The sequence below is a fragment of the Carcharodon carcharias genome, chromosome 22, assembly GCF_017639515.1.
Source record: "Carcharodon carcharias isolate sCarCar2 chromosome 22, sCarCar2.pri, whole genome shotgun sequence".
Taxonomy (NCBI): domain Eukaryota; kingdom Metazoa; phylum Chordata; class Chondrichthyes; order Lamniformes; family Lamnidae; genus Carcharodon; species Carcharodon carcharias.
The window spans coordinates 30,980,641-31,005,538 of NC_054488.1; the positions used below are offsets into that span (position 1 = coordinate 30,980,641).

Consider the following 24,898-nt stretch of genomic DNA (forward strand, 5'->3'; position numbering starts at 1 on the left):
ACCTTTAAAAGCACAATATCACATAACTTTGCTCAATTGTTAAAATTGTATACCATTGAGAAACATCTCACTCCAAATGAAGTAATGCATTGAATTATCAGATTTTAGGCATCAAATATTTCTCCAAAATTAAGCTAATGAGGCTGAACTCCCGATAAATGCAAGTCCATTTAAAACTTTTTTGTTTCTAGAGAAAGCAACAACTCCCTTGCTCTCACAGATTAGATGAATGAAAAAGCTTGCTACCTAATAGATAATGGGTGAGTTACAGGGCTCACTAGCACCTGTTATTTGGGCAATATAAGTGTCGTTAAATGTCAGCCATGCCGAGTGTACACAATTTCTAAGTGAATATGCCAAACACATTGAAATCCCCTATCTATTTTTGGGATTATTCGATTTAACACTCTGGGCAGAATCATCCCAGATTTGCACTAAGTACGGTAGTGGGTGGGTAAAACGACCGGCTGCAATGATGGCTTTTCACACCGTATCATCCCAAACCCGCCACATTATTTATACATTCTCGGGAACCACCATTTCCATGGCGGGTGGGCTCTTACTTGCCCGCCATGCCATCACCTTGCAGCTTCATGACACCGGGCGCCATATTTAAAGTCCAGCACTCATCTCAATGCTTCCAGCCCACGACTGCTGCAGGGAAGATGTCCACAAAAGGCACAAGACTGCAACCCCCAGCTTTAACGAAGTGTCACCGGAATGCCATTTGGATGTCGTGGAGGCCCGCCACAGTGTCCTCTACCCCCGCTCTGACCACAGGATGGGCAGCTGCCTCACCAATCCAGCATGGCAGATGGTGGCAGCCATCTGTGCCAATGCCCTGCAAAAGAAGACAGCCACCCAGTGCCACTACAGAATGAATGGACTCATCCGTTCCACCAGGGTAAGTCACTCTTCTCATCACTCTCAACTCACACACTCACAAACCCATCACACATCCACAGGGATCTCACACCTCAAGAGACAACACCATTAACTCTCACACACACCCTCGCATTTCCATCAGGCTCATATCCTATGGAGCTTGCATCCTCATTCTGTCCATGACTCCACTCATCACACAAACATTCCACGCAGTGCCATGTGTCCTGCTCACACTCTCTCCATCTGTTCCCATGTAGGAGAAGCTGGCTCACATCAACAGGGAGAGATCCCAAGCCAAGGGGTGGATTGGCCCACATTAGGCCCCTCTCTCACTTTGAGGAGCATATCATTGCGCTTAACTTGAACTTCTCTTCCTCTGGTTAATCTTTTGTGTTTTGTCTTATTTTGTTGTTCCTACAACAGTCAATGCTCCTCTTGCTCATTATAAGATTCAAACAAAAGAGCTATTCTCTGTTCACTGCCATATATCCCCATTTAGTTGAGATCAAGAGTACTCACACAATCTCCTGGTCTAACTAGTTCTTTCCTAGGGTTTCAAAACTTTGAAACTCTTTACATTCCTCAGTTTTTCCTTCTTCCTAAAATCTTTTAAAGCACAATCGTAGTATCAGCTAATAAGTTTCTAATGTACCTCATCTTCTCATTTACTGTTTCAACCTTTCTGCTATCCTGCACTTTAACTCTCTGACCTTGGTTTCTCAACAAAACAAGTTGGGTAATGTTACATATTTGAAACCTTTTTATGGTTACACAAGAACAATAATCTAGATGTAACAAAACTGACCATCATGGAAATGCAAGAAAGTCAAAACAATTTTTTAAAAAGGAGAAAGCGCCCAAAGTGCAAAGACAAGGGGCTGGAGAGGGGAGGGGTGGAAGACTATCTGCACCCCCAGAAGGAAAGTTGACCAGCAGCCAACGCATCAGAAAGAAGCTGTCCCCGCAGCCATAATACACTGGGGGAGAGCTAAACTACATGAGACTGAGATGTCCCCTTAGTGGGAGGCAGTCCTGCCCTTGAGAGCTGCCGGCAATCTGATTGGCCAGCAGCTCTAGCAGTGCCAGCAGTGCTAGAGCTCAGTAGTGCACACTGCCAGCACTACAAGGAGGAGCAGGAAGGAGAGTGATAGCTGCTGGAGACAGGAATTCTCTGGGCTTTTAGGGCAGGGAGGAATCTGAGAGTCCAGGGAGCAGGGAGAGGGGGTTGGGTGACTGGGTTTTGGAGGATAGGCAGAGAGAAATGAAAGGGGGTGCGACATCATGAGGGGTTGCCCCTGAGAAGCATAGGATGCCCCGAATGATGTGCCCTCCTTTCTGCCTGCCCTTTATCAAGCTGGCCTCAAAAAAAGGACTGCCCACTTCCGCCCGCCTGCTAACACCGACCATATTACACGGGTAGTATAATATTGTGGTCAATTGGCTTGGTTACAAGCTCAGTTGATGTTTAATTATTTATTTAAATATGGCAGGCAGACTGCCAAGTTCAGCGCCCACCCACCTACCGTATTATAGGGGGCAGCTCAGGAGTGGGCAAGAAGTGGTGGGCTGGGCACCCCTTGTATTTTGTGAGCCTTCCTGCCAAAACACAACCAGTAGGGAGCTGTTAAATCCAGCCCAAAGATGTAGAAAATTAAATGGAGTTTACAATGTAACTCAAGCACCATGGGATTCCATCTCCAACATGCGAAAAATGGAACCATTATTCTAGTTAACAAATTGTCTAAATTCTATAGGACATTTTATTCAAAAGCAAATACTGATAACATACAGTCATGACATTTCTATAGACAATCACATTTAATTTACTGGTTAAGGGGTCATGTAATCCCTTGGAGTATTACATGTGTAATTGTTAGGGGGGAAATAAAAGAATACAGTAATGGTTAAGGGACTTGACTTAAAATATCCCAGCAGCAAAACCACAATTGCTAAGTAGTTAACAGTTAAAGGTCAGGCTGGGATAGAGAGAATGCTAAACCTTGCACATTCTCAGGGCTTGAGTATCAGCAAGGCCATACTGGATGCAAATATGATAGATTGAGTGTTTTGGGAGTCAGTCTGGAGTCTTAGATTGAAAAATAACCAAGATTAGGCCTGTTTATAGTAGATAGGGGAAGAACAGCTGATCCTAGTGGAGATTGGAGGGAGGGTCTCTGCCAGGGTGAAGGCAGGCACAGATGACGTAACCTTTGTGACCAGAGATTTCTCTGCTTAACGTAAACCTATATGTTAACGAGATCGGAATCTGGAGGATGTTCATGTACGTGACCAATAATGTATAAATATGTTGAACATTTATAGCTTAGCAGAGTGCTGTCTCAGGCTGTCTTGAGACAGTGTTCTCCTTGCATTTGCTCGAATAATTGATCGTAACCTGTGCCTGAGTCTCCTGTGGTTCGTTTGTCAAAGTGACCACAACAGTAATATTAAAGGGTAACCTGGGACTAAAGAACAGCTGCTACTATTATAGAAACACATTCAGAGGAGAAGCAATTTTATATTCTCCTGATGCAAAGAAAAATAAGTCTTAGCAGTAAAAGGTAATAGAGAGCAAAAATAAACAAATTTGACAAGTAAACATCAGTAACTGTCCGAATGTCAGTAAATGATCGAGAAGCTGCTTGAAACACAGGAACAGAAATAGAAAAGGAAGACAGGAAAGAACTTTAAACCAATCGAGAAAGAAAAAGTCCACCCAAGTCCACAGAAACCACACTGCCCAGAGTTAATATGTATTCAACCCTCACACAACTCTGTGAATCCCTATTTTAGAGAACATTTATTTCCTTTTCTTTCCTGTTTTTCCTGAAAATAAAGCAGTTTTATTCAAAAAAGATCAGTCATGTTTCTCAAATGACATTGATCCATTTCCTTTCAATTAAGGTTCATTCCAACTCAATCTTGAAATTTGTTCTACAAATCCATTATCCTTAGGGAAAAACATTTATTTTCTAATCTAAACAATTAAGAGACACACGGAGAAGACAAATCTTTCAGAGGCAGAGAAAAATAGACATTTTTTAAAAAGGGGGGAGAAATAGCAGAAAAACAAATGTGCAAACACTTAGATTTGGAAGTGAATTGACAAGGAATGAGAATGCCCAGAAGACAGAATAACCCAGAACATCAACAAGGTCATTTAAGCTGGTGTTATGCAGTCAGATAAATTAATCCCCTGTCAGGAAGGTATAATAATTTTCATAACGTTATTGGAGTTTATTGTAAAGTAGGATAATAATTGCGTGCGTGTGACTTAATTGAATTAAAGACAGCTGGTCTGAAGGCTTTGATGTAAGAGAAACTAGGTTTGAAATGCTAAATAGGTAAACATGGGTGAAGATTTAGAATGTGAGGTGTAAAGGGAATATTTGCATTTTAAAATATACCAGAGTAGCTTGAATTCAAAAAAGAGGGTGAAGTGTTACACCTAGCTAGAAGAAGTTAAGAAACAGTGTGTTTATTTTTCCCAAAGATAATTGGTAAAAATAGTACTCTGATAGATTTTTATTATTAGAGAGGTAAAGTCCAAAGAAATAGTGAAACGATGGGAATTTGCATTCAAAGGGGAAAATATGTATAAAGGAGAGAAGGCTGTGTGTAAGGGCAGGCATTTTAATATCTAACACAAGTATGAAAAGCCTCCAGCATCTAAGCCTCAAACTGCTGTCTCCAAGGAACCGAAGCTGGGAAAAACTCACTTTGAATTCGACTGTTCAGGGTATTGTGTTACTTTGCCTGGGTATTTTAAAACCTATGGCCAGAATTTTTCTATCGGCGAGTTGGGGGTGGGGCCCGCTCGCCGACGCAAAAATGAGGTGGGATGACGTTGGGGGGAACCCCTAATGTCATCCCATCCCATTTAAATATTCAGGAAGGTAGACAGACAGTGAAATCAGCTGTTCACCCGCTGACCTGTCAATGGCCAATTGAGGCCATTGACAGGATAATTAAGACAATTAAAGGCCCTGCCCATCCAACCTTAAGGCTGGTGGGCAGGCCAGGAGCCCCAGCGGGCTTCTGAAAAAAACATGAAACTTCATCCACCGGCAGGATGAGGTTTCATGTCTGTTTTAAAAAGCTTTAATAAAGTTTTAGTCATATTTATTAACATGTCCCATCGCGTGTGACATTGTCACATGAGGGGGACATGTTAATAATTTTTTTATTTTTCTATTTTTAAGTTTATCAAACTGTCAGTGCTCTCCCTGAGACAGCACTTGGTCTCAGGGAGATGTGTGCTCTTTCGCGTGCATGTGCCAAACAGCGCACTTTGACAGTTGGGGAGTCCCTCCTCCCCTCCCCGCACAGGAAACGCATAGCACTTCCCGTCGGGTGGCCCGCTGGGCAGGCCTTAATTGGCCCGCCTACTTAAAATGCCGGCGGGGCCTGTTTCGGCTGCCTGCCCGCCACCGAGCCGGTGGGGCCCACCTGCCCATCGAGGACCAAGTTCTGCCCTATGTGTCTAACTGTCGCCTTAATGGAGGTGTAGCTGGGAGTTAGATTAATCAGGGGAGCTGGAAGTTATCATAGTAGTAATTTGTAGCCCTATGTATGTGCTTAAAATCTTTTTCTTTTATTAATAGTGTCTAATATGGTTTTGTAAATACCCCCTAAGACTCGGTGGACTTACTACTGAACTCAAGGCACGCATCTGTAAATAAATGTACAAATTGCAAAACAGTTGTGGCAGTTGTTTCATGTTTCCATTTGGGATTTGAGCAGCTCAGCATTTACCATCAGCTGTGCCATAACATTCCCACTGGTATTTCAGACACACAATGCTCCTGTGTAACACGATAGCACAGTACTTGAAGGAGTGGGTGGAAACTTGTAAAGCAAGCCTACAAAGAAACTGAAAATAGTAGCATTAGCCTGTGGGAGTAGTAAATACTTATTGAACGTATTGCAAAACTGAGGTCACTGTTAGATATCTGCCATGGAGAGCTCATGTGGTTTTGTGGCATTTTTAAAGAACATCTTTAAGCTTCCCCATGGGCATCAGCACCCTGTTCACACTCAAATTAATAGAAGCACAAATAACTGTTAACACTGCACTTTGCTGAAGGGGCATTAACCAATTCAGGATTTTAAAACATATATTGCCATTCTCCTAATAGTCATTACTCTCATGCAGAACCTTAAAACCCTGAGTTAATAGTATGAAATCACCAGATATGTGGCATCAGTGGTTCATTGTCACTCAAGAGATATCCCTGAATTGGTAACCAAAGTTCATTCAACTTTGTTACAGTAGTAAGGTAGAGGACGGAACCAGCATCTCAGACATTAACGAGCAGGTACACTATGCGGAACAGGTCATTGAGATTCTGTAAAGCACACAGCTTTAATAGTAGGAGATGGCTAGATTGGTGAGACAGGTTAGTTGGAGCACAATCAGACATTCACTGTGGAATCCCTGTGAGCTTTTCCTTCTTTTCTTACAGACTCATCAGAGTAACAGAGACAGAGGATAATCAAGTGGAGGAAAAGTAAAGTAATTTCCTCTTCATCGACTACGTCGACAACAAGGCAGAGGATTAGAAAGATCAGGCCATATCAGAGTACCTACAGCAAGATCCTATCCCATGTTCCTCTGCCAACACCATGATGACAGCCCCCGCTCTTGTATACCCTTGCACCAGCTTAAACACATTCAAACGGTGGATTTCAATCGTGAAAGTGAGAATGTGACACCAGGTGATTCACAAAGCACAAGAGACTTGAAGGAACAGGGAGTGGAGGTCAAAGAGAAGGCTTAAAGTCATAGAACCCATGAAATCATCTGAAAACTAGGAATCTCACAGTTATGTTGAGTTTCTGAGGTCAGTCTCCAGCAACTGACATGTATGACTGAAGTCTATGGCCCTTATTTGTGGTAACATAAGGGAAGATTTATCTTGTTGCAGGAATCAATGTAGCTGTGTCAGCTAGAGCGGAATCATCAGGCTGCCTGGGCAGAAGCTCCACAAATAAGGCCAGAGACGGCTCCCTACAGGACCAACTGCCATGAGAGGAGGACCTCCTCAGTTACGTGAGTATTTTGTAGCACAAGAGTAGCCAACCACCTAGTGCAATGCAGCAATCACAAAGGAATCTTCCAATGATGGTCTACTCCATGCTGTCTACCTCCAAATCAGGTAAGACCACCTCCTCAGGAATTGTCATGCCCAGACTTCTTTTGAATGGCACAATTATACAGGACATAGGTCAATGCAGGATATGCAATCTGGAGAAATTACAAAGCCCCTTTAAGATCCCAATGGTTCTCTCTGGGACTACTCTGATAGAGCCATTTGTCTGTTTCTAAAGAGTGTTTGGCACTTTCTGTTTCTCCTCCTTTGTGATGTTGCTTAATTTCAGTGTCTGTTTCAAGTTCCTTCCTTAATTTGTTTGTTCTCATTATCCTTTTAATCTTCAAAATAAAATCTATTTCTTTGAAAAACAATATGCCTGCTGTGAACATTACTTCTTGATTTATTGCAGATATCTGGCTACTGTACATTTTCTCTCTAACTGTATCAAACATCAACTACGTGAACTGACTAGACTCTCCAAAATGCCCATAATGAACTTCAGTGCTATTGTCCCATTTTCTATTCTCTATTTGACTGTTAAGAAATAAGAACTCCCAACAGCTTGCTTACTGCAATAAAAATTTCCATTAGCACAGATAAACAATCTGCACAGGGTTTATACAGCCATAATTTGATGCTGTGCAGGACACTTACAAGTTTCCTGAGCATACAATGCCATTTTTGCTGATGTTAGAATCTGCTCTGAAAATTGTGAGAAAAGCAGTTTTTCTCTATTGTTATCCAGGACTGGAATCACATTTGTCTTCACAACCATGCCACACTGAGGGCAGAATCATCCCAGATTTGCAGTAAGTGCAGTAGTAGGCCAGAAGAAGAACATTTTACCTGCCGGCCATGGTGGTGGCTTTTCACGTCGTATCATCCCAAACCCGCCTCATTAATCATGCGTTCCCAGGAAACACGCTGTTTCAATGGCGGCTGGGGCTCATTTGCCCACCACAGCGTCACCTCGCCGCTTCCTCAAGCCGAGTCACATATTTAAAGTGCAGCCACTGGCACACCTCTCAGTGCTTCCAGCCCAGGGCTGCTGCACAGAAGACAAGGCCCTGAAAGGCAAGAAGACTGCAGCCCCCAGGCTCAATGACGCATCCCTGGAATGCCTTTTAAACACTGTGGAGACTCACCATGATGTCCTCTATCCCACCCTGGCCACAGAGGTCCAGCAATCTCACTACTCCAGCTTGGTAGGCAGTGGCAGTGGTGGTCAGTGCCAATACTGCACAGGAGAGGCTTGCCATCCAATGAGGAAAGAGGATGAATGATCTCATCCCTTCCGCCAGGGTAAGGCGACCACCTCATCACTCTAAACTCACACAATCACAAGCCCATCACATAGGGTAGAAATTTTCCTATGGCTGTTCGGGAGCTGACGCGGGTGGGTGCAGAAATGATCGCCGCCAGCAGTTGGCTCATGCCGCCATTTTAAGCGAACGGACCAATTAAGGCCCACCCAGCGTGAATCGTGGCTCCCGAGAACAGCAGGAAGAGGCAGGTGACGGTGTGTCCAATGGCGACCCGGCAGCCTGTTTACAAGCAGTGCAGGCAGCCTCCCAAAGGCTGCCAACGATAGCGCACAGGAGGATGTCAGACAGCACTCTCGGAGAGCAGACCAGGCAGGAGGGCAGGTTGGAAGGGCAGTGTGCCCCGAGATCTTCAGATGAGTGCCTCGCTGCTCTCTTCGAGGAGGTGGCAGCACGCCACAACATCATAGTGCCAAGGGACTGGAGGAGGCCTCCCCCCCCCTCTCCACATGATGAAATATGCCTGGGAGGAGGTGGCAGAAAGGGGCAGCTATCACAATGTGGTGAGACGCATCTGGGTGCAGTGCCGCAAGCGAATCAATGACCTCTTGCGATCGGGAAGGGTGTGTACCATATGTTGGCATGGGTCACTTAGCACAGCAATTAGATTGGCCCCTGTGGCCCCACAGCCCCCCAACTCAGAATTTTGTTTTTGTATTCATTCATTCATTCACGGCATGTGGCTTTCGCTGGGTGGGCCAGCATTTATTGCCCATGCCTAGTTGCCCTTGAGAGGGTGGTGCTGATCTGCCTTCTGCATCCGCTGCATATGGTGCAGGTATACCCACAGTGCCGTTTTGGGGGCGAGATCCAGAATCTGGAGCCAGGCGCAGTGGCGGAGCGCCGAAACATTTCCAAGTCAGGATGCTGACTGACTGGGAAAGGAACATCCAGGTGGTGGTGATCCCATCTATCTGCTGCCCTTGTGTTTCTAGGCGGTAGTGCTCCTTGATTTGGAAGGTCTTACAGTGTAAGCAGCAAATGTGATGGAGGCAGCATCCAGGCAAGGGGGTCAGCCCCCTGTTTGGAGTGAGTGTATGACAGCTCCAGGGTCACGAATCAGATGAGCCCTGCGACATTTCGCTCCGCTGGGGGTGGCCAGGCTGCAATGGCAATGCAGGTACAGAGTGGAATAATCAATGCTCCTCTCTCCTTTCAGGAGAAGACAGCACAATGATGCTGAGAGGCTGCGGACTGGCAGAGGGCAGCCCCACCTTCTCATCATGACCAGATATGAGCAGGAGGCACTGGAGCTGGAGAGGCGCCATGCACCCAGGTCAACCAGCCGTGGTGACATTGGGGTGCCACTGGGGAGTAAGAGTGCCGTGCACTGAGGTTACAATGTCTGTCAATGCAAACATCCCACTGTTGACTATTTATTGATTTCAGCATCCAACATGGGTTGCCCATTGATAATGGATGGAGGAGCGCATCCTGATCCGGGTGCCAGGCATACACATTAACAGTGTAACAACTTCAACTAATCAAATGTTCTTGTTCTTCCTTTCAGCCTCATCAGAGCATGCCTGGACTCAGGAACGACCCCCACTGACCCCTGAGGGCACTGGAGATACAAACGCACTAGTGTCACACCATCTCAGCCAGGCAGGCTCCAGCGCAGATGCCAGCACCTCAGTGAGGATAAGATCAGCTAGTATCTCGGTGCACAGCGGTGAGGGCACTTCACATTCGCTTGAGGTGCAGGCGGAGGCAGAGAGTACCCAGAGCGCCAGCAGTTGGAGGAATGCTGGGGACCAGGAACATGCTCAGTCGGTGGCTGATGATGTGCCTCTGGAATCGTCCCTGAGGCAGCAGATGCTGGAAGTCCAGCAGGGTGTGCGGGAGAATCTGGCGGAGATATATGAGGGAATGTGTGCCATGGTCTCTGTGATGGAGGAGTCTATGCAGAGCATGATCTTGGCTGAGCCAAATGCCTCCTCTATGGACAGAATGGCGACTCTCATGGAGAGGGTCCTCCTGGAGAACAATCCGGGCTTCCTGGGGATGCGCTTGGACCTGCAAGGCCTCACACCGGCAATGACCTCAGGTGGTCAGTGTCAGTGTGGGAGATGGATTGGGCACTCAGCATCCCAGCTGGGTGCCCATCCATCAATGGTGAGCAGGGAGGTCCAAAGCGACCTGACACTGGCGCACGAGCTGCTTGTTCCCTCTGTGGGCTCCTCTCAGGGCGCTCCATCTGACGGCAGCAGCTCCTCCGCCCCTCTGCCAGTGACCATGGCATCTGATGAGGCTGCGGCGACTGGGGAGATGCCAGCCTTGCCCTGGCCGCTCCCTCCCAGCCGGGGCCAGCACAGGCTCCAAGACAGCCAAGGTCATCAAGGCCAACAGGACAGCAGAGTGAGCAGACTGTCTCGAATGCCAGTGCCAGCGAGGGGGGAGCACCTAGACATAGCACCCGCAAAGGAAAACATAAATCACCTTAGGCACAACACGGGCTTATCACTGGCGGTTTTCTTTAGCCCCACCTTTAAGTTGTTTTTAAGTTGGTGTGCTGTTCAATGTACTTTGATTTCTGTATGCAAGTTGGCAATCATTAAATGTTTTGGTTCTTAACAAGCCTCTGGGTGCTTCATCAGTTCTGCAGGTGAAGGGTAACCCATGATGTTTTGGGTGACTTGTTTGTCATTGAGATTTATTGACAAGTCACATAGTTAATGTTACTGACCAGGCAAATGTTGCTCTCAGGTTTCAATTATGGAGCCCTGACATGTGGTGGTTGGTTCATCTTTGGTGGACTAGCTGAAAGAGCGATCAACTTGTGCCCTCACACACACCCTGGGTTACCCTCCTTCCCCAGTAAGCCCTAGCCCTGCAGCCATTGAAAAGCCATTCCCACCTTACAGCTGGTCTGGTAGGTACAGTCCTGTCCATGAGTCCCCCTAAAAGTGATGTGGTGCTGTCTGTGAAGCCTGGCGCTGATGACTGTGAGTGCTGACTGAAGCAAGGTAGGTAAACAAACCTCGAAGTCCCGAGCGAAGGACAGATCGCCAGTTGCATGCCACTTAGGTACAGCTGTGAAACACGCTGACGTGCTTGGATGATCCAGTGTGAGGGGAATGATTCCGGTGAGCTGGGCTTATAATGATATACAGATGTATTACAATGAGATTCTGATGGCAGGAAACAGGGCTATTGACGGGCAGAGCAGACAATTGCCAACTGATTTCACGACGTTGTGAAACTGATTTTTGGCCATCTCGCCATATTGTCCACTCACACTGCTAAATGTGCCCGCCACCAACGACATGGAAAATTCCGCCCTGAGTCTCCAGCCCCTGGAAAGGGACCATGGAGCCTGTCCCCTACATATAAATGATCCCAAAGCTCAAAATATGTGATATATGCTGCACTACTGCCATTTATTCTATAAATACTTTTATCCAGTTATCATCTATTTGATCATACTTACTTTTCCCAGTGTGGAGATGTGTCATTTTTCAGACCATGTTCAGAAATAATTAACCTCTGGTATAATATACCTGTAAAAATAATAGGCCTTAATGAGAGTTGATGGTACATATCTCCAAGTTTAATAAAACTATTTTATCCAATTGCCTATCAATACAAGTTTGGTAATATCTTATTTAGGACAGACAATTAGAGCTGATCTTTACTTTAAGAAATATCAATGTTATAACATATTCATTCATGAAAAAACATATTTAACAGAATAAAATTATTAGTTAGGAGGCTCAAATTAGGTAATTATATGAATGGACATAGTACACATGGGGTCGTAACTTCCAAGCTCCAGAGCATTGTATCTGGGGAGTACCCCAAAGATGCGTTGGGGAAACCCCACCCCCAAGAAAGAATTGCATGGCAATTGCCCGTGAAGTGCAAACTTCCCATGGGGAATTGCCCTGCACCGGCAACCGTCCGAAAATTGCAATTTAAATGGCAAACTTCAGATGGTTCTGACTGACTGACATCAATAGTTAGCCAGAAACAGTTAGAAGAATTAAAACCACTTCTAGCTTAGAGTCATAGTTATACAGCACAGAAACAGGCCCTTCAGCCTATCGTGTCTGTGCCGGCCATCAAGCACCAATCTATTGTAATCCTATTTCCCAGCACTTGGCCCTGTGAACTACGGCGTTTCAAGTGCTTATCTAAATACTTCTTAAATGTTGTGAGGGTTCCTGCCTCTACCACTCCCTCAGGCAGTGAGTTCCAGATTCCAACCAGCCTCTGGGTGAAAAAATCCCTCCTCAAATCCCCTCTAAACCTCTTGCCCCTTACCTTAAATCTATGCCCCCTGGTTATTGACATCTCCGCTAAGAGGAAAAGTTTCTTCCTATCTTACCCTATCTATGCTCCTCATAATTTGTATACCTCCATCAGGTCTCCCCTCAACCTTCTCTGTTCCAAGGAAAACAACCCCAGCCTATCCAGTCTCTCTTTAAACACTTCAGCCCAGGCAACATCCTGGTGAATCTCCTCTGCACCCTCTCCGGTGCAATCACATCCTTCAAATAGTGTGGCAACCAGAACTGCACAGTACTCCAGCTGTGGCCTAACTAGCATATTAAACAGTTCCCATATAACCTCCCTGCTCTTATATTCTATGCCTCAGCTATAAAGGCAAGTATCCTGTATGCCTTCTTAACCACCTTATCTACCTGTGCTGCTGCCTTCAAGGATCTATGGACATGTACACCACGCTCCCTCTGATCCTCTGTACTTCCTAGGGTCCTAGTATTCATTGTGTACTCCCTTGCCATGTTAGTCCTCCCAAAATGCATCACCCCACACTTCTCAGGACTAAATTCCATTTGCCGTTGCTCTGCCCATCTTACCAGCCCATCTATATCGCCTGGGTAACGGTTATACATACCCACAACAACCCTCTAAGGGGATCCCCCACATCCCCAGGACTCCCCCTGATTACCCCCCCTCCAAAACAGGCCTTTCCACCACCCATCCACGCTCCCCCCCTCCACATTGAGGGGCCAACTGCCCCCTTGTCTCACTTCAGGGGTTTCTAAATGCTCTGGCCAGAAATTGACAATACAATCTCTTTTTGCAATTTTTTTTTGCCCATTTTTTTCTCCATTCTTGAGTATATTTAAGAATTATTTCAACTTTTTGATACATTACCATCAGACGCTATTGTTAATTTAATCTTACTGATGCCTGTCAGTAAACTCTGCAGCTGTGTTTATTTGGCTTCATCTGTTCTGGTCATTCTAAGTTACACTTCCTCAGAACTAACAGGATTAAGACCAACCTGGTGGGCAGGACTACACGATATTTTGTGGCATGTGGAGAACGACAATCACAAGAGTTAAACCCAATTTCTATAGGCAGGATTTTTACCTTGTCAGGCAGGCATGGCGAGGGAGCCCGGCAGCGGTCCTGAAGCCAATCGCTGTCGGCGATCAGGCCCCGGCATCGACTTCACACTGGCTGGCCATTTAACGGTCAGCCAGCATGAAGCACGCACTGCAGCGCTGAGAGCTGCCAGGTTGGGGGCGGGAAGAGGGCGATCATGGACGTTTGCGCACACACATGTTATGATATGCACCTGTCAGGGTGCTGAAGATTTTTAGAATCAAAAATAAAGAACATACAGACGTTAAAAACTTGTCTCCTCGTGTGATTCTGTCACATGAGCAGGGGCATGTTGTAAATGATATTTCAAAACCTTGATCTTATTTTTAATTCCTCGCCCTGCCCGTGGATGACGTTTCATAAAAAATCCACTTGACCTTTTTGACGTTAGATTGGACGGAGAGTGAAAAATTGCATTCAATTAATACTTTAATGGCCTTAATAAGTAACTGTTAACTGTTGGCGGGCACATTGCCAACTCCTGCATGCGCCTACCAACTGAAATATCACGCGAGTGCGCAATGATGTCGGGATGCTCGCCCGTCATCACGCATCATTTTACGCTTGAGCAGGTAGGGCATGCCCGCCCACTCAATGAAAAATTCAGCCCTATGTTCCTCTTTGCGAAAGATATTTACAGAGCTGAGGAGATATTTCTTCACAGGGCAGGGTTTTCCAGCCCCGCCAACCGCCGGGATCATCCGGTCCTATCAAAAGTCTAAGGATGTTTGGCTGGGCCACCGCACATGGGGCCAGGAATTCCCGGCCATGGTCTCATCTTATAGAATCAGTTAGTCAACTTCAGTGTGACTATCTCTGTCCCATCAGCCACGTAATCATAATTAGCTGACATTTAATGAGACACACATAATTTGCAGTAAAATCACTTGGTATCCTAGCTATAGATCAGTACCCTGTCCAATTTACATCAGAGCTGAAGAGGCTAAACTAAATCATAATAACCCCCAAATAATAGTACAGCTAAAAAATTAGAAGTCATCATTTGTTAAATACAATATTCACTAAAAGTAAGAACTCCTGTTATTTATTTTAAATAATCTTATGACTCTGTGCCTCTGTAGGTGAACATTTTCCCTTCTCATCATGTTAATTTGGTAGGTTACACCTATAACTAGATACTAATGACCGGGTCGACACTTTAATCATACATGCCAGATCTTGGTGCATGTTAAATTTTACCTTGATAAAATAATATGACAGGTGTGTACTTGTATAACACAATAAGGTGGGTAAAACTTCAACAGGCAGTGCAGGGACTGACTGTTTGTGAAAAGAGTGTTTATAATAGTTTTCTTAATTAACCCTGTAAGTAAGGCATGTTAACATTATAAAGCCAGCTGTTGATAAGTAACTAATAAAAATGGTTGTGCATGTTACATTCCAGCACTTGGTATTACCCTGATTCATTCATCTTATACTTATATAGATAGATATTTAGTTCTGTTGCCAAATTTCATTAGGATAACTGTAGGTATATATAAAAATCAGCCGGCAGCTTGTCCAACTAAAATCAAACCATCTATTAGAATACTGGCTTGCAGGTTTTCTGAAGCCAAGTGGGAAGATTCCCTTCCACACATCTGCCTCTCCATTAGTGAGCCAAGCTGGCTGGTCAACCATGGTGCTTTGAAGTACTATGGATATGCTCATTTGGATATTGGAATACTGAGCTAGTCGTAAAAGATTGGCTTGTTTCAAACTTGCATCACCTGGTGAGTCCCCTTGAGCTACTGTGGCCATAAGGAACCTGCTTGATGGAGACTGTTGGAAGCTGCTTTTTCCCACAAGCTGAGGTTTGAAGAGTTTGTGGAGACATGCAGTGCAATTCTGGAATTTAGAATGAGGGGGGAAAGGAAAACTTTTTTTTCCTGAAGCCCAGCTTTCACTCACCAGCTGGTGGTTATACCTACACTTATAGGGAAGCAATACATTAAAGGGATTAATTATGATAATTGTATCCTGCAGTATTTAAAGGTTTTCTTTCATCACTTAGAGTGTATTCGCATACCTGGTGCTTTTCTTTCAGCTTTTAACATAATCGCATATTCATGTGCAAGGGTGCAATAGGGTTTGGCGAAGGATAGCAGCTTTTTGCAAAATTTATATGCTTTTTCGTGAAGATCATCAGGAATATACACAGCCTGGAAAGGAAAACAGTTCATGACCAATGGAGTTGTCAGAAATTGTGTGTTAATTATATAATCGTTTATTTGATGAGAAGTAACTTGGCAAATTCATTAAGCAAAATGGTGGCAGTTAAGTGTGGCCACAGCAGACACAAACTTGACATGCAAACTTAAAATGAGAAATTGAGAGAAGACAATAAAGCAGTATGAAATGAAAATGAAAGGTGGTTTTTGACGTGCTAGAGACCAAAATATACAATTGGGATTTACAATCGGTGAAAGTCTTAGGTTTTGCTTTTGTTATTCCCTCCATAAATTTAGTTTTAAGATATGCTTCACACTCCCAACCACAGCAGGATTTCTGCATTAAGCTCAAAAATGTAATAATATTGCAATGTTGGAAATTATCCCAAGAAGACAAATGATTGAGAAATGCATTGTCAGACACACAGCATTATCAGATAAAATCTACTACTTGCTACCTGCTAAAAGGTCCTGGGGCACTAGGCATGTTCCTCTATGAGGTTCCAACATTCACCCCTCAGCCAGCATTGCCAAAACCAGGCTGACTGGTCAATTATCTGAATGTTATCTGGCTATTGCCATGGGCAGATTGGCCACCATTTTGGTCTATATGAGAGCAGCTGTGACACTTCAAAAGTAACTTGTTGGTTGTAAAACACTTTGGTGATCCTGAGGATACAAAAGTTGCTAAAAGGGCAATTTTTTAAAATGTTAATGTAACTACAGTATCCAAAATAAGAATACTTCCTAGAAGAATTAATTAAAATCTTACTTTAGACATCCCCAAAGGATGCAAACAAACAAATTAGAAAGTTGTGTTCCAGCTCTACCGCCGCCCCCTCCCCCCCCCGCCTTAAACCAGCTTATATTTCACTTTTTTTCTATTTTTACTTAGTTCTGTTGAAGAGTCATACAGACTCGAAACATTAACTGTGTTCCTCTCTGCCGATGCTGCCAGACCTGCTGAGTTTTTCCAGGTATTTTTATTTTTGTATTGGATTTCCAGCATCCGCAGTTTTTTGCTTTTATCTAGAAAGTTGTAGGATCTGCCCATATCAAACTAACAAAGTTGTTTCAAAAACAAAAACAATTGGAGATTAGCATCCACAATTTCTACAAGGATGGGGGCATTTGATTGACAGGAAGGTTTTATTAAGGATTGCTGTCAGTTGAATTTTCTCCTACATCTAAAACTAAAGAGATTGTATCCCTCCATTTAAATATATTTGCACTTTTGAAATGTCAGAGTTTTTGAAGGTGCAAATTATACTTGCACATTTCTTTTAATATAAATTGACTCAAATAGAACTACATCAAATACCTCATTAGAATGGAATCTATACACAGCACTTGTTTGCTCAGGTAAAATGTTGCACAGTTTTTAAAAACAATCTGAGTACATGACAACTTTTTATGCATTTTTATCTTACATCCTTGGATGTTGTATCAAATGAAAAGCAAAAGTGATGAAAACTGTCTGTGTGTCTGCTTGCTTGAGCAGACTAAGTTACATTGGAGAACCCAGACTGTTCTTTTAATGTATCATAACTCTTTATGCTTTGCAATGGAGCTTAAAAAAGATAACAATTATAGGGACTATATAACATTACTGTTCAGTAAGCTTGACAGTTTTAAAAACAAGACAAATTACTTCCTGGTATGTTGCTCAATCTTTTCAGGATTTATCCACTGAGTTTGGACAACAGATTCATATCTATCATGGAAGCAAATATGGAAGACACTGTTTTCAATGTCATCCACTGACATCTCCACAGTTCTTTTATTTAAAGGTAATGAATTGCCAGCAGCTAAGACCCTTCTTTCAGCCATTATAAGGAGTTAATGAGATCAGGCTGGTGATGACCCCGCCTCCAATTGTCCCTCCCTCTCTTGTCTCGAGTACGGGTCTTCCATTGGAGCAAATCTACCAATGTGATGTTTAACTGTGTGATCTCCAGAAGAGACTCTTATTTGGTCAAGAAAGCCATTTATAAAAAGCCGCATGTACATGCTTTACACATCTCAAAAAATCATTTGGAATCTTAATGAGTTGCGAATGAACTTCTAGTTGTGTCATTTGTTGTGGTCCAGTGACAAACTGTTGAAGCGGTGTTTTGAACAGCACTTGCCCATAATTTCTTAAGTCAATTCCTAGTGGATAGATTTTCAAAACTGCACTGCTGGGGTTAAATCTGGCTCATATAGCAATGAATGTTGAGGTTCCACCAATGTTTAAATATTAAACATATTAAACTTGTATGCTAAATAACAATTTAAAAATTACACTGTCAAAAATATTTATTTTACACTTATCTTGCAAATCAAATATCAACCAGCATTCACTCTGTACCCACCTGAATAATAGCATACATTAAAATGTTCAGTAAAGGTAGAATGTAGTGCTTACTGTTTTTCTTCGCCTGTTAAAAGAAAATCCAGTTATCTTGGGATTCAAGACTTAACACCTCTTTAGAATCAGGCCATTAACAAATTAAATGTAGCTCATATTTTCTATTTTATTATGTATTTTTTATATGGGATATAGAGTTGTGTGTTCAAAAGGAAGGATTGCCTGGATGGGGAATAGAGTACAGAGAATCAACATTTGCCCTCAGTAGTCAAATACATGCGCAAGTTCAATGCACTCTACCCCTTAAAAATATCTTAACCTCGAATTTGGGGGGGATGTGGGGTTTGAGGGGACATTCCCTCCATTTACTATTTATAATAACATCATAAACGTATGTATAAAACAGAATATGAATGATCTTGCTACAAATAGAAAAAAATCTTTTACCACACACTCTGATTTTGTCATTTCTTACTCTTCATCTCCTGGGAGGCAGACTGGCAATTTAATCCCTTTTTGGAGTTGCATACGGACATTGGATTGTCAAGCGAATTTTACTGAATATGACCAAAGTTCAAATACTAAAGTTCATAAACTTAGTAACATTACTGAGACCCAGATTGATCGAATCTTACCTCAGGCAGTGGTCTGACTTCAGAGTTTAGGTAATTATACTGGCTACCACGATTCATTCCTAATTCCACATGCCTAAACCTTTGGCTTGTGTCTCCTCTGACAACTAATGCTTTAACATTGTAATCACTGACCCTTGTATATCTAGTTTTGGGGCACAGGCACTATGCTTCTATTATTAATTTAAAACCTCTTGTTTCCTTTTAGCCACTATTTTTATCCAATGCCCAAGCAGCAGCCAATGTGTAGTGAGATGTAGTTTTTCTGAAGTTGGTAGGTGGTAGAACGTTTGTATTCTAATTAATACATTGTGGCAATGTCTGATATGAGTGGCCCTCCTTTTTAAACCACTAAAACCTTCAAAATCAACATCTTCACAAAATGTTGCTGCTAAGGTCAATGACAACTGGTAGGGTACTGCAGTTGCTTGCTTCTATGCAAGATGGTTGAAGGATCTGTTCCATGGAATACCATGGGCAGAATTTTGCCCTTGGCGGGGGCGGGCGGAAGTGGTCTGGAAGCCGACCACTGCCCGCGATCAGCACTGCACCGCAACTTTACACAGAGCAGGCCAATTAAGGCCTGACCAACTTGGAACACGGAGCGGCAGCACTCAGTGCTCCCTGTGCGGGTGAGTGGGCCAAGCCTGAACTTCACGCACACCCACGAAAGAGCACTTCAATCTCTCTGAGGCATGGAGCTGCCTCAGGGAGATGAAGTTCTGTTAAAAAAACTAATGAAAAAAATAAAAATGTCACAAAACATGGCCCCTGACAGAGTCACATGAGCAGGGGCATGTTTTTAAGTCAAGCGTAAAATTTTTATTTTATTTTCATTTGCTTTAGGAAACATCATCCCGCCCATGGACGAGGTTTCCTAACAAGTGCAAAGGCTGCTTGGTATTTCCGTGTAAATTTGAATTGAATTACCTTATTAATGGCCTTAATAGGCCTTTCAATTGTCAGTGGGCCGCCGCCAACTCTGGCACGCGCCCACTGAACGAAATGTGGCGGGACTACACGATGATGTCAGGGCACTCGCCCAATGTCATCGCGTGTCATTTTACGCTCAGCTGGGTTGGGCCTGCGCCCGCACGCCGAGCTCAATGTTCTGACCCAGGGGCTTATCAGTCTTTCACAACCATTGGAAAATCACGTTTTCTTTCAAATAATTTCTCACCAGTTCCAGTTCACTAATAAGAATTTTAACTAGAAAAATGTTGTTGTACGGATCTCGTTCAGTCTTCTTATGCAATGTCCATCTAAACATACCTGTAGAAAAAAATAAATACAATGGTTTTATTGTTGACAAGAATTCAAATAAATGTATTTATGCCTGAGAAGGTAGGGCTGATTTTCTATCAGAAAGCCAGAAAGATAAAATGGTTCTAAAAAGCAGAGTTAAATGTAAACAATCAGGGTCCCTGAGCAAAACACGGAGGCTCCGAAAATATATTCTCTTTTCAAATATGAAAATTAAAGTTTCCAGCCATCTGAACAGCATTCATGCACATTAGGCATTGTATGTTTAAGAATATGTGATCATGGTAGCTTTTTAATGTGATTTATATTGATGCCATAAAAAGTTTTTAAAGAAATAACGCACAGTGCAGATCTCAATCAGGTAAAAGCAAAACGAGATTAAAAAAAAGCATCAAAACACAAGAAAGATAATACTTTCTGTTTCACCTAAAAGTCTAGGCTTAATTTTACACACGTTTTGAACCAGCATCACTGCAGGAAAGTTGCATGCACGGCTTGTTAGCCTGGGGCAGATCTATTATAATGAACTGAGATGCACTTCGGGGCAGGAATCACTAGAAGGGCATAAGAGAAAGGAAATTATGTGAGAGCGTAATTGTCTGTGTAACGCAGGTACACCCGAGTTTACCTTGTTCTTTTACACTGGGTATTCGTCTTACAGCCCAGTTAAAAATATCTCTGAACATAAATACAGAAGAAATTTCATGACCTTTTTAGCTTAAAAAATAGTTATTTACGCTCTGTGAAAGTTTAAATGTTTTAAACAATAAAGAATTATAGCTATCGGAGCAGTTATGTTGTCTGGCAAGTACCAAATGGTTCCAGCGACATACACTATATATTTCTATCTATACATGTCTTTATAAACCTGAAATTACATTAAGACAATGTAGGGCTTTAAAATAATATTCTCCAAACTGCAGTCTTATTTGAGGTTTATTAAGTTTGTACTAACACAAGATAGTTTGTTCACAGTACAAGTTAAATAATCTGATTAAACTTATATTATCTGTGTGTTACCATTTTGAAGAACTGGATAATGTGTCTCTCTCTCCACTCCCCCAATTTCTTTTTAATGTTCAGCTCCATTCGTGACTCCTCAGATGCTGAAGCATCCATATCCAAATTCAGCAAAACCTGGACAATATTCAGGCTTGGGCTGACAAGTGACAAGTAACATTCGCGTCACACAAGTGCCAGGCAATGACCATTTCCAAAAATGGAGAATCCAACCATCGCCCCTTGACATTCAATGGCATTACCATCACTGAATCCCCTACTATCAACATTGACCAGAAACTGAACAGGACTAGCCATATAAGTACTATGGCTACAAGAGCAGCTCAGAGGCTGGGAACTGTCAATGAGTAACTCACCTCCTGACTTCCCAAAGCCTGCCCACCATCTACAAGGCCCAAGTCAGGAGTGTGATGGAATACTTCCCACTTGCCTGGATGAGTGCAGCTCCCACAACACTCAAGAAGCTTGACATCATCCAGAACAAAGCAGCCTGCTTGATTGGCACCACATCCACAAATATTCACTCCCTTCACCACCAATGCACAGTAGTAGCAGTGTGTACCGTCTACAAGATGCCACTGCATTAATTCACCAAGACTCCTTTGATAGCACCTTCCAAACCCACGAACACTACCACCTAAAAGAACAAGGCAGCAGGCACATGAGAACACCACCACCTGGAAGTTGCCCTCCAAGTCACTCACCGTCCTGACTTGGAAATATATCGCTGTTCCTTCACTGTCGCTGAGTCAAAATCCTGGAGCTCCCTCCCTAACAACACTGTTGGTACACCCACACCACATGGACTGCAGCAGTTCAAAAAGGCAGCTCACCACCATCTTCTCAAGGGCAACTAGGCATTGGCAATAAATGCTGGCTCAGCCAGCAAAGCCCACATCCCATGAATAAATAATAGAAAAGCACGTTTGCGGCCCAAGCCTCAACATGGTCCTTAGCACTCTGTGCAGAATGCTTGCCAATGATCATTGTCCTTTTTAAAAGCAGGCTATTCTAAAGATGCCTTTGTCAAAGTTGAAAGATCAAGGCTGCTGAATTGGATTGGTAAATGCACAGGTACTTTATTCACAGTAATCAGTGAGAACTATTTTTGTATTTCTATTTTTTCAAGAGTTTAAAATAGTTTGTAGAAATGAACCACTTTCAATTGTGGGAATTCCATCCATTCCATAACTTTGCATGTGACCGGTGTTCCTTCATCTCCAGTTCATAGAATCATAGAATAATTACAGCATAGAAGAAGACCATTCAACCTGTCATGTCTATATCAGCTTTCTGCAAGAGCAACTCACCTGGTCCCACTCCTGTGCCTTATCTTTGTAGCCCCGCATTTTCTTTCTGCTTAGGTAATTGTCCATTTCTCTTTTGAAGGCCTTGATTGAATCTGCCTCCATTACACTCTCAGACAGTTCATTTCAGACCCTAACCACTTGCTGCATAAAAAAGTTTTTCATCATGTTGCCGTTGCTTCTTTTTCCAATCACCTGAAGTTGGTCTCCTCTGGTTATCCATCCTTCTGCCGACGAGAACAGGTTTCCCTGTACACTCTGCCAGGCCCAACACCTCTATCAAATCTCTCCAAGGAGAGCAGCTCCAGTTTCTCCAATCAATCCCACAGAGATCAATTTCCTGATCCCTGGAATTATTGTCGTGAATCTTTTCTGCACCCTCTCTAATGCCTTCATATCCTTCCTAAGATATGGTGCCCAAAATTAAATGCAAATATCCAGCTGAGGCCAAACCTGTGTCTTATCAGGTCAGTTACACAACGGGCTTAAAAAGGCATTTCAGGGATTTTGTATAAATGTGGCTTCAGGTAGAACTATGATTTAAATTAAATATTAAGCATATTATTCTTCAATAAAAAGGCACAATTATAAGACTGTCAACCAAATATCAGTTACAGCATTACACCAATGGCTGATTAATCTTTCAACCAGCTATCTCTGGAATTTGATTTAGACAATGGTTAACTTTTATTTAACCAGTAACCTTGAAAATTTTGTCTCAGACACAATAGATCCCCTACCTCGACTGCACTGGAGTCCTGAGCCTCCTTGGTCCAGTTCCCGTATAATGGCTTTTACACTGCGCTGAATGTCAGCTTCAGCATTTACTGCTGTACCAGGGCTTCCAGCTAAACAAACAAAACAAAATAAAACACATTTTACTGAGAAATATCATAAACACCAACTCCTATAGTCTCCAGTCACCATGGAAATGGGGAAACAGTCATTAAAAAGTGTCAGGAAAATGTTTGTCACAGACTAATTTATTACAACATTTTCTCATCGGGGATCTGGAGCAGCAGAGAGTTAGCTAAAAAAAGAAAAACATTATGAGGGGAAAGTAGGGAGTCTGAGAAAATTGGAGATAAAAGGAAGTAAATGAAAGGGAAACAAGAGAAATAGCGAGAGAAAGAGCAGAAGAGGAACACAGAGACCAAAAGCAAAGCCACAAGTGAGACAGGGTGGCAGCAGGAGGTACATTAAAAATATATAGAATAAATCCCAGGGGGAGAGGTGATGGCATAGTGGTACTTTCACTGGACTAGTATTCCAGAAACCCAAAGTAATGCTCTCGGGACCCAAGTTCAAATCTCACCCACAGCAGAGTTTGAATTCAATAAAAATCTGAAATTAAAAGTCTCATGATGACCACTAATGCCCTATAGGGAAGAAAATCTGCTGTTATGACATGTGACTCTTAAATGCCCTCTGAACAAGGGCAATTAAGGATGGGCAATAAATGCTGTGCTAGCCAGCAATACCCACATCCTGTGAACAAATAAACAAAATCCAGATTTAAAAGCGGAAGAAGAAAATCTTTGTGAGCACAAATAAAAATAAAGAAATAAATAAGGCCAGATTTGCAAATGCTGTTGGGGTCAGTAATAATCTGGGCACAATTTAAAAATCAGAGTCCCAGACTGGGGCACACGTCAATTTTCAAAGGAGGGTTTGGGTGGGGGAGAAACAGGGTACTCAATGGGCTCCAATTAACCCCCACCTTAAGCTCCTTGAGTAGTTGTTAATGAGGGAGGTTGAGACTACACTTTTCAATACAGTCAGGTGCATATATAGTGCACAGCTGCCAGGTTCCGAATGGGGTGAAGGAAAAGTTTTTTTATGAATTGAAATTATTGGGCCCAGACATATCTTGTGCAAAATTGGGCGCATTAGCTCTGATTTAGCTGTGTAGCCACTTTCTAAAGTGTTTATGCTGCTGGCCCTGCAAGGTGCTACCTGTTCTCTGCAGTAAGGCGGTGGCAAGCCCCATCATGCTGCTGTCTGCATTTTCCATTCACACACTGCAGGCAGCTCCTAGTAATAACTTGGCACCATTAACTGGGTGTGGAGCTCGCCTCTGGCCCAATTAGGGCATTTACATTTCAAAATAGTATCATGTGAGCAACGTAGTTGAGGCGCAGGGTTGGGACCCGGAATTTATCCAGGGCTGAAACTCCGGCCCATAGAGTGATTCATAGTACATTCATACTGTTCTACATAGTACATTAGAAAAGCAAAACAAAATTCAGGCCAACAAAGGAAATCATTTGAGGATGTGAGAGTGCTATTGTTTGCACTGATTTTTTTTCACATTATCACTTATGGTTCACGAATGGTTCTAAGGCTGATTTGAAGTCATGAATGCCACTGTTTCCAATGGAAGCACTCTGGAATAGTCCCTATCATTGATGATACTAGAGTGGGATAAGGGGGCCCAGCTGAAGAGTCCTCATATCCGTAATCAAATTTATGTTTTTATAAAAATGTGAAACAATAAT

The 24,898-nt window shown here is 43.0% G+C and overlaps 1 protein-coding gene across 5 annotated transcripts in view; it reads right to left on the minus strand.

Annotated features, from left to right (window-relative positions):
• Positions 1 to 24,898, minus strand: part of LOC121293974 (phosphoinositide 3-kinase regulatory subunit 6-like) — a 129,639-nt gene that overhangs the window by 58,579 nt on the left and 46,162 nt on the right. For all 5 annotated transcript variants that reach the window (XR_005946661.1, XM_041217475.1, XM_041217476.1 and 2 more), the window contains exons 4-8: positions 23,141 to 23,248; positions 19,991 to 20,082; positions 18,183 to 18,248; positions 15,687 to 15,819; positions 11,733 to 11,802 (exon numbers count right to left, since the gene is read on the minus strand). Coding sequence is in view for 4 of the 5 variants with exons in the window: in XM_041217475.1 (XP_041073409.1) it covers positions 11,733 to 11,802; positions 15,687 to 15,819; positions 18,183 to 18,248; positions 19,991 to 20,082; positions 23,141 to 23,248 (469 nt within the window). In the remaining variant the exon portion in view is untranslated. The remainder of the gene's footprint in view (positions 1 to 11,732; positions 11,803 to 15,686; positions 15,820 to 18,182; positions 18,249 to 19,990; positions 20,083 to 23,140; positions 23,249 to 24,898) is intronic.